Here is a 12292-nt window from a genome sequence, read left to right as displayed (position 1 = left end):
GTCCTCCACAACTAGACTGAAGAACAAAACGACAGCAACTTGTCTGTTCCCCTTCCCCAATTCCCCAGCACTGTTCCCCTTCCCCCAATTCCCCAATAAAAATCTTTAAAAAAAAATTGTTTTTTTAGTGTAGAGAGGAGATTGATATTTTTGTATTCTATCCATCTGACTTTATTCATTCCAAGAGCCGGTCAATTGATTCATTTGGGTTTCCCCTACAGATGGTCAAACTGGCTGAATGTCTTATGTCTTCTATTCCAGTACTAACACCCCATTTCCCGGCACTGGCAGTGGGCCTCTTTGTTTTGTTCTAACTTTTAATATTTCACCATTAAGTAAGATGTATCACAGTGGGGCTGCATCTTATCTGATAACTCAAAAAGCTTTAGGACATTTACTTTCCTAGAGGTTTTATTATTCTGAGATTTTCTCAGAAATGGGGGCTGAAATTTATCCTATGCGAATTCATGAAACAGAATCTATTAATCATATTCTTTTCCCTTCCTTTCGTGTTAATATGGTTAATGGCATTGATAGTTTTCTCATCATTCATTTGGTTTTTGGTATCTTTTAAAAATATGATCCCAGATTGTATTTACTAGTATTTCATCTTTATAGTTTATGACCTGGGTTTTAGGTATTGTACTTACATTATCAACTATTAACAAATCCACCTATTAAAACGATCATGAATATTCAAATGTGTAATGTAAGAGCTTAAGCCAGTCAGGAGTCCACACTATTCTCATAAATGCCTTGGAGAAACGAGGTAACAGGTGGCACAGTCTGGTGAGAGGAGCAGTAACATCACTAGGGCTCGGTGGACCTAGATTTGGCCTGAATTTGCCATCAAGTTGTTAGATCATCTTAAGCAAGACTCACCCCTCTTGGCTTCAAATTAAAAATCTATAAAGTGGGTCACGGGGCGAACCAAATGTTAGAACACTGGGTACAGTGTCCACTACTGCATAAATGTGAGACCTTGCTAAATCACAAGTCAGGTGTTTTAAATTTAAAAGCACTTATGAATGAAGATACAATATACACACAGCACAATCTCCAAAGCCATGTAAAACCCGAAGGCATTAAAATTTATTAAATGATGCAATAACAACAGAATTCTTTATTTACAATAGCATTATTTAACATCAAATAAGCAAAGAGCATCAGCAAAGCAATATTAACTTGCATAAATGTATTTAAAATTTCTCTCAATATATCTACCTTTGCATAAACTGCTCACACTAGAAATACAAACATCAATGCAGGTGAACAAAGTGATGTTCAGCGTCAACTCCATTTTGAAAATAAATCACAACCTGAAACACTGTAAGCTTTCTCCTGAAGAACCATAGTTAATATATTGCTTAATTTTACCCTTGTATAATCTTTTCATATACACACATCTCAGATGCAACTTCATGAGGAACTGTACAAATAAAACTCACAAATGACAAAGGAAAAAAAAACGACAGTTAAATGTTTGCAGAAATATGTCATCATCACTACTCAACTACATAAAGGTTAAGTGATGATGCACTTATTCAAAAATTGTACACAATTCACTATACAAATATAATACATCAGACAGCTATGTAGGAATATACAAGACTTAAAAACAGATCTAAGGCATTATGCTAGATTTTAGCATTTTGAGGTTCTTGCACATAGCTTTTACCTGTAGTAAGAAACTTAAAAGATTTTGTTTTAGTCTATAAAGAAACACCAGGGAGAAAATTCTAATTAAAATTGAAGCCACTACAGTAATTTTCTTTTGTGCAGAGAATGCTTTGCTCTTAGGCAGCATACTACCATACAAATACTAGAAAATTTTAAATTTACACCAACAATTAATGGCTTAAGTTGCATTTCAAAATTGATTGTGTATCTTTGGGTTCTACAAGTGGATCTGTGCCACCCATTTCATGTGTTAAGCCCATATGAACTCCATTTTTGAACACAGATTAAAAATTGCATTATATAAACTGCGAAAACATTGCTTTCAATTATTACAGGCCATAAGAGATACACGTGGGAGGGGGCATTTTCATCTTTGAGTCGAACGAATTAATTGCAGTAAAACAGCTCACTTCACTTTTTCAACTTACCACATTACATGAACACTCAAATGAGTCTTACAACCAAGTTAATGTATGTATACTTTTCACATTATGTGTTTTTTCACATTTAGTCATATAAGTAAAACACTGATTCTTTGTTCTATTAAACAAAAACCAAGGACTCGGTCTAACAAATTGACTGCGCACAGCATGAGGAATACTGATAATGAAGGGATCGATTTGGCTTTTGCTTCGACAGTGATCAATATGATCGGAGGTTCCTTCACTTACTCTTCTTCTCTTAATTAGATGTAAAGCAAAAATCCATTCCCTGATCTGAGCCATAAGAGAATTTACACTCTCTTTTCCTTCAAAACAGCATGATCATGAATCATTCAAAAATGACTGGCATGGAGGGTTCGCAGATGCGTCTGACTTGGGGCTGACATTACAACACAGTGGGCAGATGGGTAAACAATAAACAGCACACAGGTAAGTTTTTGGACAATGTTATGGTGAGAAGAGACTTAAAACTCAAAACAGCAAATCCAGTTTAAACCCCATTTCTCTGTTGTGCTGTGTGAAGTTTACAGTCATTCTAAGTCACATATGTCTAAAAAGCAACTCAAAACTGGTCATGTGAAATTGTGTGTGTGTGACACCTCATCCTACCGACGGGGCTGTGGAGTTCTGGGCTGACATCTGCTCGTTTTCTCCGTCACAGTGGGGCAACCCAGTGGTTTGGTTGACAGAAGTGGAGCCTTTCGAGGGGGGACGTGTGAACTGGTGGCCGCCGAGAAGCGCTGTTCCTTGGCCACCTCCCTGTAGTGAGACCCCTCTCAAGTGGAAAAAAGGATCGAAATGCAAATTTCCATGAATTTTTTTTAGTATGGACAACACCTTCACACTGTCTACTTACCATTTATCTTTGGGCTATATCTCTCTCTATATAATCCATAATTTCTACATATAGGGAGAGATATGCATATAAATAGGGGTAGTTTGTCTGTTTTTCACCCTGCCACAAATAAACGATCAAATTTCAAGGAAAAACCTCTCTGTTCCTAAAAAGCCTGGCTAAGTGAGATATAAAAGGCTTTGCTTTTTTGACATCAAAAAGACATCATTCTGAAATTTAGGTAAGAAAGTATGTGTATTAGCAGTTGGGGAGAAATAGCTCAAAAAAGGTTATCAGTTTCTTGGTACTGCAGTCATCTGAAACTTACACCGATTAATAAAAGATTATTCCCCAACCAGAGTGGGCAAGAAAAACAACCATAAAAGTGGCCTGCTTAGTAACAGGTAGTCTTTCTAAGGTTCATTAAGAAAGAATATAAACATATAAAAATCAAGAACTGGTTCCTACAGCGGCTGCATATCATAGAGATTAGATAAATGATTTATGAGCAGAATCACAAGGTTTAGAAAATAAAAAGTCTTAAGTCTACAAATTAGGTCTAATCAAGGCATTGATATCCTTTACAAAACACCTTTAGGAGACATTGCTATGAAGGTATCTAATTTAATACTGAAGTACCTCATTTTTGAGTCAATTCCACAATATGTATACCTCACAAAAATTATACAATTAAAACGCGTAAATTCTCAACTTAAATTATTGCTTGTTTACATATAAATTGGATTTTAGGTACCTTACAAAACTTCGGCTTAGGTCAGCACTGCTAAAAAACAGAACAGAAAACACAGGGCGGAGGTTACATCTGTCGTGATATCTGCTGTCGATTTGAAACACACCGTGACTTTCAATCTTGTAGGCCAGCGTCGTCGGGGAACAAACGAACAGGCTTCTAAAGCAGGTGTCCGCGGTGTCATCGGTCCCTAGTCCTAACTTTGCTCCTTTCCTTGCCAGTAAAAAGATTTTTTTTTTCTTCTGAAATTTAATAGTTAGCAATTGGTAAGTGGCTGGCAAAACATTTAGGAACTAAAGGGTTTACCTGGTTTCTGTTGCTTTTATTATTTTTTTAGAAAAATGAATGAAAGTGGGCAGAACTGGGTGGGGAAGGCAGAGAGGGGGAGGGAAGGGCCAGGACCAGGAGGGGAAGTGGACGTGCAAATCCAAGCTGTCGGGTCAATCTAAAGAGAGCTTAGCTTGGACATGAAAAGTATGTCTTGATTCACGATTTAGATGAACTAATCTGGTTTTAACAAAAAAGAAAAAACAAAAAAACAAAAAAACAAAAAAAAAAAAAGGAAAAAGTTACTTGTGAACGTTAACAGCCCTCTCACAGGCTCTTTTTCGTCTGTTCAGTAACTGGAAACTCTTTCCAACTTGGTCTTGAGAGCTGTCTATAAAGATACAACTGTGACTTTATTGGTCTTCACTGGTTGGGTGTCTGTCCGTACAGCGCTGTCCATGGTATCTGCCTGCTTTTTATCCCAAACGCAGGCTTTAGCTTAAAACACCTGTAGTTTGAATTTTTTTTTTAAACTCTTTTTTCTTTCCCTCGGATGAAATCTGAATCTTTTATACTGGACTGGTTAGCCAGGGAGAACAAAGCGAGAAACCAGTGTCTGCAACCAAACAGGAACACAACGAGAGCATGGTCGTTTCCTTAGATACGTACATTTAAATACATTCAATCTGACACGGGTGTGAAATTCGCCTGTCAGCATTTACTTCGCAGGACAGATCTAAGTTGCACTAAGGTGAATGCAGTGAACAGACTGAGCAACTGTCTGGACGCAAGCTTCAGGCTGTCGAGAGGAGGGGCCGCTCCCCCTGCGAGCAGCCCGCTCCCTCTGCGAGCCAGGGCCCAGGCCCGTCTGCGGAGCTTGCTCGGGCTGAACTGGCCGGCAGGTCGTAGGGTCAAAACGAGTAGACGCAGCTCTCCAGACGGGGAAGTGTTTTGAGCAAGTGAGCCCAGTCGGCTGAAGAAAGACGCAACCAGCCACCTTCGGTGTCAGCAGTATTTCTGTAGGAGAACAGAGGAAGTTGTAAAAAACGTCTGAGTGTTTGGGAAAACCTCATAAAGCCCATCACAAAAACATCACAATTATTCGGCCATTTTAAATCACGCCAACCACAAAGCTGCGTCTGGATGAGTTACACTTGACGTGGACGCCGACAAGCAGATGGCACCGATCCTAACTGAACACAGTGTTACAAAGGGCACACCCTGCAATGGATCACCCATGTCTCCCTCTGAATGACAGCTGCTCTCTTAGCAGTGACATCCGAGCCCAGTTTAATCTCTCCCACCTTCTCAAAAGGTTCCCCATACTCGCGGTGTCTGACTGTCCCTGCCTTCCGACAGCATCCCATCCAGGAATGGCTACCACTTCCTTCAGCCTTCCTCCAAAACACCCAGCGCAAACTCACTTCCTATAAAACGTCCCGCCTGCCTCTCCCTCACTGAGACCCTCCCAAGGTCCCATGGGGCGTGACCTCCTGGCTTCGGCATGCAAAGTCCCCGGGGTTTTCACTCTGGGTACTCTTGCCAGTTTCAGGCTGCTGTGTGTTGACGATTTGAATGACTGTACTTTATGAAAGAGCCAGTAGGCTGAATAGTTAATTCAATGTTAGCACGTTTAAATATACGTAAACTATAAAGGAGTACTTTAATAAGTCCTGTAAAAGGAAGGTTCTTTTGGGTCAATAAAATAACTGCCCTTCTCCAAATAGTTTTTTGGTAAATCCATAGTCGCATACACTAGATCTGCTTAAGCAAGGTGCAGTTTTAACCTCTATTTCAAGATAAATGGAACAGATTCATTAATGGATCACCGTGGTTTCTAGCTCAACAAATAGAGCCAGGTTACCAATAAAAATTCTGAAGAAGTTCCTTGATTTTTAACAGTGGCAGAGCATATCACAGAAACACCGGGGACAAAGGCGACCGAACCCCTCTCTGGAAACACATCAGTAGTATGGTTACAAATGCAAAGTGATGCCAGTTGTTACATGGATCAGGAGGGATATACTGTATGTATTATTCGCTGAAGGAAACAGGAGTGTCTGTGACAGGCTGCTCTCCTGCCTGAACATTCAGCATAAACAAAGTACAGATGTATAAGAGGACTGGAAAAAACAGATAAAGTGAAAGGGGTGTAAATGGCCAGCTGGATGGTAACAGCGAAGAAACTCACCATGGCTCCCGGGAGGCACCTTTGATGGGACAACGTCCCACATTTCCTGAAGTTGCCTTTTGTGATCCTAACGCTGATCATCCCACTTTAGTTCTAGCGGGCCCCCATCAGGCACCTGGACGTGCGTGCAGGTAAATACCTCGGCACCCCCCTCCCCCAAATGCTCACTTCTCCACTGTGCCCGAATTAGTAGAGATTGGGAGGCCCCTGTCTCTTTCTGCTGCTGCTTGGGGTGGTCTTCCTCCTGTCCTATGACATATCCCACCACTTACTCGCTGTGCGACCTCGAATAGGCTGCCTAATTCTCTGATATCCAGTTTCCTCCTCTAAAAATGGCGGGAGGCCTAACTATGGATGCGGGCTTGGCATCAGAGCCCCCAGGAACGTTCCTTTTCCTCAAGTCACAGGCTCCGCCCCCAACACCCAAGGCTGGAAGCTCCCTAATGGAGCTGAATTCTGGGAGTATCTTTCTCATCTTTCTCTTCCTTTCGGGATCGATCAAGAGAAGAGAATGGCACCAAAAGAGGAAATAATTTGTTCCTTTTTGGCCTTCTCCAACATTACCTGCATAAAACCCTTAGAAAAATCTCGCAAGTCTCTGTTGTCCCCTTTGGGGAGGTAGGCGGTAAAATCTAAGGGCTGAGATTGCACACTTGAGGGAGGACTTGGGGCAAGGTGGTTCACCCTCAAAACGGTGGTTCCACCATCCTGTTGTGGTTGGTTTACATGAGGAAATTCAAATAAAGCTCATAGCCGAGAACTAGGATTGCAGTGAATGCTCAATGCACGTTGGTTGTTTCTGTAATTTTTTAAAAAGATGACGACGTGACCACCCGAGTATTCTGTCTTTCCTTGGAGATCACACGGCAGCAGAAGGCTCTAAGGTAAGTCGATTTCTGGGGCTCCTGGAAGACTGGGCGGTGGGCCTGACCCGACCAAGTGGCCTCCCAGTGGCCGGCTCTGCTGCAGCCCCGGTTCAGGCCGGCACACAGTCCCACCCAAGGATGAGGGAGGGAGGTCTGCCCCCATCATGGCGGACTCAGGGAGGGAAATGTGATCCAGGCCTCCCAAATGCATTCCCCCTCCACAAAGATATGATGTGCTCAGAGGTTACGCTCCCTGGCACTTCTGGGTTAAAATGGGCTGCCCTCTGTGCAAGCCTCGTTATCATTAATGTCATCGTTCCTCTGGGAAGCGAATCCCAGGTTTCAAGCTCCTACTTTCTGCACATAAGCCATCACTGAGTTACGTGGCCACTACGTGTAGCGATGCAGTGGGAGGGGAGACCAGGGTTGGCATCTGGGGAGGTGCCAGCCCCTTGAGGGGGCTTCAAACCTCAACTGATAAGCAGAGTCTAGATACATGGTCAATATGAAAGAGATTCTACTTTCTATTTGACTTACAATATCAGTATGTTAACCATTTAGATGAGTTGTGCATCTGGGTCCAATACAGACACAGGACCTGACCCACGGCCCCTCTGCCATGTGTGACTGTGGCTCGCTAAACACGAGAAGCCACACAGAGAAAATTCGCACACTATGTTATTAAAATCTGGATCAAATGTATGCTGTTAATTTTTAAAACTGAACGGTAATTATCAACAAAGCCATTCAAGGTCCACTTTTTTGGTAGGAAATTTACCATGAATCCTACATTTTAGGGAAGGGATTATATCCTTTTCCTTGAGAGGGCCCCACAGGCCAAATGGCTCTCAGAGCCTTCTCGTAAAGGACCTGCTGCTCGGCACACAGTTAGATGGTTCTAAGTACCAATTATTCTACTGTTTTGAGATTGCAATACTAGTCTCCTTAGACCAACAAGTGTTTAAGGTAATAAGTAGATAATATACAAAATTGCTGCCTAAACAAAATGAAATATAGACAAACACCTAGAAAGAATAAACACAGCCTAACATGACTAATTTCATTGCTACTTTACGTTATGGTTTGCTGTAATAATATCATTCCAGGGCAAAATTAGTGTTCTTAATTCATATGCCACCATCGGCTAATTAAAATCAGCTTAAAGACATAATTATTCACACAACACCACTGTATGTCAGATAAAATCAGAAGATATTTTTAAAAATCACAAGTGTTACAATTATCTTCAATCTAATGGTTGACAAACTGCCAATTTTGGTCTACAATATATTCATGTTACTTTACTACCCTATTAACATATTTCTCTGCTGTTTCTTACCCGTGATGTGTCTCCCTCCTGCTTAATCATGTCCATTCCAGGCAGCTGGTTTGGGAAAAGGCTGCCTCCCCTCAGAGCAGGGTCATTAACCTGAAGGTGACAAGACAGGCAGGATTTTAGCGGGATGTCCAAAAGTGTGCTAGAAAACAACCAACCACCAACCTTCTTCCTCTTTGTTTTAGGAGTAGAATAACGGGGAAAGATGACTACGTAAAAATGCCTGCATCCCTCAGTCTCTTCTCTGCTGTATATACTTTGGGGAGAGGATGGAGGACCAGGAAAATAAATACTTAATACACTAGCTGCCTTCAAATTAAATTTTACTAGAAACATTTTCATGCCACATGTTCACTTTTTTGGCTGGTTCAGATTAGACCGGTAACTCCTGCTGGGGACTCTGAAGCCATCTGAGTAGCTCCTAATATCTTTGTTACTCAGGTGAGTTATGATTTGCAAGAGCCAGTGTGAGTAAACAAACAGCACTGGGTCTGTGGATATTCTAAGACTAAGTGAACGATTCATTAGCATTCGTACATTTTTTTTTTTACAAATTATAAAGAGCATATACAATCTAATATGGGATTGATTTTGTCAGAAGATAAACACTGCATGTGTGCTCTTTTTCGGCTTCTGATATTCAAAAGGTTTACATCCATGCAAAAGTTTCAAAGCAACGCAGATTATTAAAAATGCTCCAATTGGGGGGATGGGGGACGGGGGAGGTTATCACTTTGTGAGGGGTGTAAATGCCTAACTATTATGTTGCTTTGTACACCTGAAATTAATTAAAAATAAAATGCTCAAATTTACTTCTGGGTAGGCTGACTGGGACCCAGGCTAGACAAGGCCACCCTAGAAAGCAAATCAAGAACCACCAGTGGAGCATTTTTGTAGAAAATTCAGCGTCAACACTGCATTTTTTCCACTGAAAAGATAAAAATCTGTTTCTTTCATTAATGTCTGTTTAAGTTACCCAAATAAAGAAGCATTTAGCCACCATCAGTTCAACTACAGAAGGACAAATTATTATCACACACATGCACAGGGCTTTCTTACCTTGCAAAGGGCTTTCAATGCTCTCCTGCACCATTCTGCGTTTTTTTGTTTTTTTCTATTGGGGAACTGGGGGGATGGGAACAATGCTGGGGAATTGGGGGAAGGGAAACAGATAAGTTGCTGTCGTTTTGTTCTTCACTCTAGTTGTGGAGGACATTCTGCGTTTTTAATAACACCTTTTATAGAACAGAACACTGAGATGCTGTAAAATTCAGTCAATTTTCACGCAAATTGTGCTTTACCAACATCAGAATTAAATCTTTCACCATTCTCACCACAGTGATCTAACTGACGCTCAGTGCTGTCAATGGCTTGCTGGTTAAGTCATTTAAACGTACCATGCCTCAGTTTCTCCACATATAAAATAAGATGCCAGGTCCTTGCCACATCTATACTCTGAATGAACTACTGAGAGAGGAGAGTGCCAAGCATTTTGTGCCCTTTAAAAATAAGATCTTCTGGGCCGGCCGAGTGGCGCGATGGTTAAGAACTGGCTTGGGATGCCAGAGGGCCCTGGTTCGGATCCCACATATGAGGGCTTAGTGACACTGCCATGAGGCGCCAGCGACGGCGGAGGCTGCAGCCCCTGTGGCAGTGGGTTGCCATGGGCTACCGTGTGTAGCCAGCAGCCAGCGTGAGCGGCCAGCAGCCGCAGTGAGCGGCCGTCCAGAAGCCGGCGACTGATCTGCCTCGCCCGGGAAGAGCGCAATGATGGTGCCAACTTGGGCCAGTGAAGCAACATCCTCCACAACTAGACTGAAGAACAAAACAGCAACTTGTCTGTTCCCCTTCCTCCAATTCCCCAACACTGTTCCTATCCCCCAATTCCTCCCCCCCCCCAAAAAAAATCATTTTAAAAAAAAAAAAAAAAAGATCTTCTGTGAATACCCTTTATGAGTTATTCACCAGTATCCCTGCCTGTGGATCAGCCCACTGCAGATTTCTGGGTCCGAGACTGGTCACCTGAGATATCAGATGCTTTGAGTTTCTTTCCCACCAGGGAAGCTGGTGTGACCTTGGGGATGGTAGAATCGTTTCAGTGTCATTCAACACAAAACAGAAGTAGTAATGAAAATATTGACAAAAAAAAAAAAAAAAATCATGGCACCCACTCTCCAAAGATGAGAGAGAGCAGTTTTTGGGTTATGTCTGTCAGTCTCCCCGCACGATGAAGCATCATTTAAAGCTAAGTGGGTGGCAGGAAGTTGGGCCTTTGTGATTCATCTGGTTTTACATTTAGGGAAAAAAATCAGTCTTACACTACAAATCCAAAACAAAGCTATTTAAAGCACACTGACCACTCCATGTTTAGAGATTCACTTTAGATATTGCCAAATTCTTCAAATAAGAGAAAAAAATTAAATGACAAGAAAGTTAAGAAAGATTTTAACAATCCTGAGCAGTCAGGAATCCTTTCATGTGTATTTCATCAACAAGTATTCCTGTTAGTCGCACGAACACTGGTGAAAATAAGGTGAAAAAAAAAAAAAAACACTTCAAAATGAAGGTGGGTGTTGACAGCAGATGTTGAGTCCATGGGAGACATATGCAGAGCACAAGCAGATGGAGCACGGCCTGAGGACATGGGCTCCCGGGCTCACCTGCTCGGGGCCCATGGAGGCCAGCCCGGACGGAGGCACGGAGGTCGCTGAGGTCATGCTGATCTGTCCTGTCATCTGGTTCATGCTGCTCATCCCACCTGTGCTGGTTGCCATGGATACATTGATGTTCATGTTGTTATTGTACATGCTGGTGTTGGCTTGTTGCCCAAAGTGTGGTGGGGACTGTTGTGAAAACATGCTGGAATGTAAGGAAGATGAAAATGTTAGAGCCTACGGGCCAAGAGGCAGGCAGTTTGGAGCACTTGTTTCTCAGGCATTCACTTCAGACTGAGTGAATCTAGGCCGAGAGAACCCAGGGTGGGACAGCCAGCGGGTGGGGAGATCAAACAGCAGGGCAAGTGCCCACTGCAGCTGCAGGGGCGACCACATGGCCCATGAAGGTCAGGAGCGTATTTTCCGCTTTCATGTCTCTGCTGGACAAGCTTTCTGTTTGTTTGCTTTTATTACACAGGCCGATATAAAGGATGTCTTCTAGGGTACTGCCTTCCTCAGCAGTTTTGATCATGAATTGGTGGGCTGGTACCTTCTTAGGGGAGTTCCTTTTACTCCCAAGGAAAAGGTATCATGCTAAGCTTTTGTAAATTCTGGTAACCTCTGCCCTAGGAAAAGTAAACTGGCTTCCTCAGCAGTTTACTCGCTATTGCTCGCTTGAGCAAAGAAGTTAACAAAACTATAGAAAGGAGGCTTGTGGTCTACAGAGATTCCCTGGTGATCATTTCTATCAAAAAAGACACAGAAATGCAACGCACCTGTTTCCACCCATATTCCCTTGCGCCCATCCATTCATGTCAGAGGAGGCCTGATAGGCTGGGTTGGCCTGAGACTGCTGCATCATGGGGCTCTGTGTATGCGCCATTCTGGGCGACATCAGGGGGCTCTGGGGAGTGGTGGCCCCAGCAAAGCCTGGGTCAGGTTGCTGACTTATTCCTTAAGAAACAGAACAGAAATCCAAAGGAGATCGTTAGTTTTATCACAGAGAATGGGGAGAAAAACAAAGAGAACATTCAAATTAAATACATACAGAAAAGTACTTTAAAATATCTGATCATGTACTAGTGAATTACACATATTTTTAAAAGATCCCAAGCTGGAGGGCCAAGCTCGCTCAAGAGTGCGAGCTCTGAGCAACAGGGTCGCCGGTTCGATTCCCGGCCTGAGCTGAGCTGCCACTGAGCTGCCAACAGGTGGCAGGATGGCTCAGCTAAAAACAATAAATAAGTAAGTAAATAAATAAAATAATCC

At 42.5% G+C, this 12292-nt stretch overlaps 1 protein-coding gene across 5 annotated transcripts in view; it reads right to left on the bottom strand.

Annotated features, from left to right (window-relative positions):
- Positions 1-1058: 1058 nt before the first annotated feature.
- Positions 1059-12292, bottom strand: part of NCOA2 (nuclear receptor coactivator 2) — a 266118-nt gene continuing 254884 nt past the window's right edge. For all 5 annotated transcript variants that reach the window (XM_019625996.1, XM_019625995.1, XM_019626000.1 and 2 more), the window contains 4 exons: positions 11800-11977; positions 11030-11228; positions 8373-8462; positions 1059-4993 (listed from right to left, as the gene is read on the bottom strand). In XM_019625996.1, coding sequence (XP_019481541.1) covers positions 4982-4993; positions 8373-8462; positions 11030-11228; positions 11800-11977 — 479 coding nt within the window. In that variant the 3' untranslated portion in view covers positions 1059-4981. The remainder of the gene's footprint in view (positions 4994-8372; positions 8463-11029; positions 11229-11799; positions 11978-12292) is intronic.

This window comes from Hipposideros armiger, unplaced genomic scaffold (assembly GCF_001890085.2).
Source record: "Hipposideros armiger isolate ML-2016 unplaced genomic scaffold, ASM189008v1 scaffold_650, whole genome shotgun sequence".
Lineage (NCBI taxonomy): Eukaryota > Metazoa > Chordata > Mammalia > Chiroptera > Hipposideridae > Hipposideros > Hipposideros armiger.
This window is presented reverse-complemented; position numbering and strand designations above follow the sequence as displayed.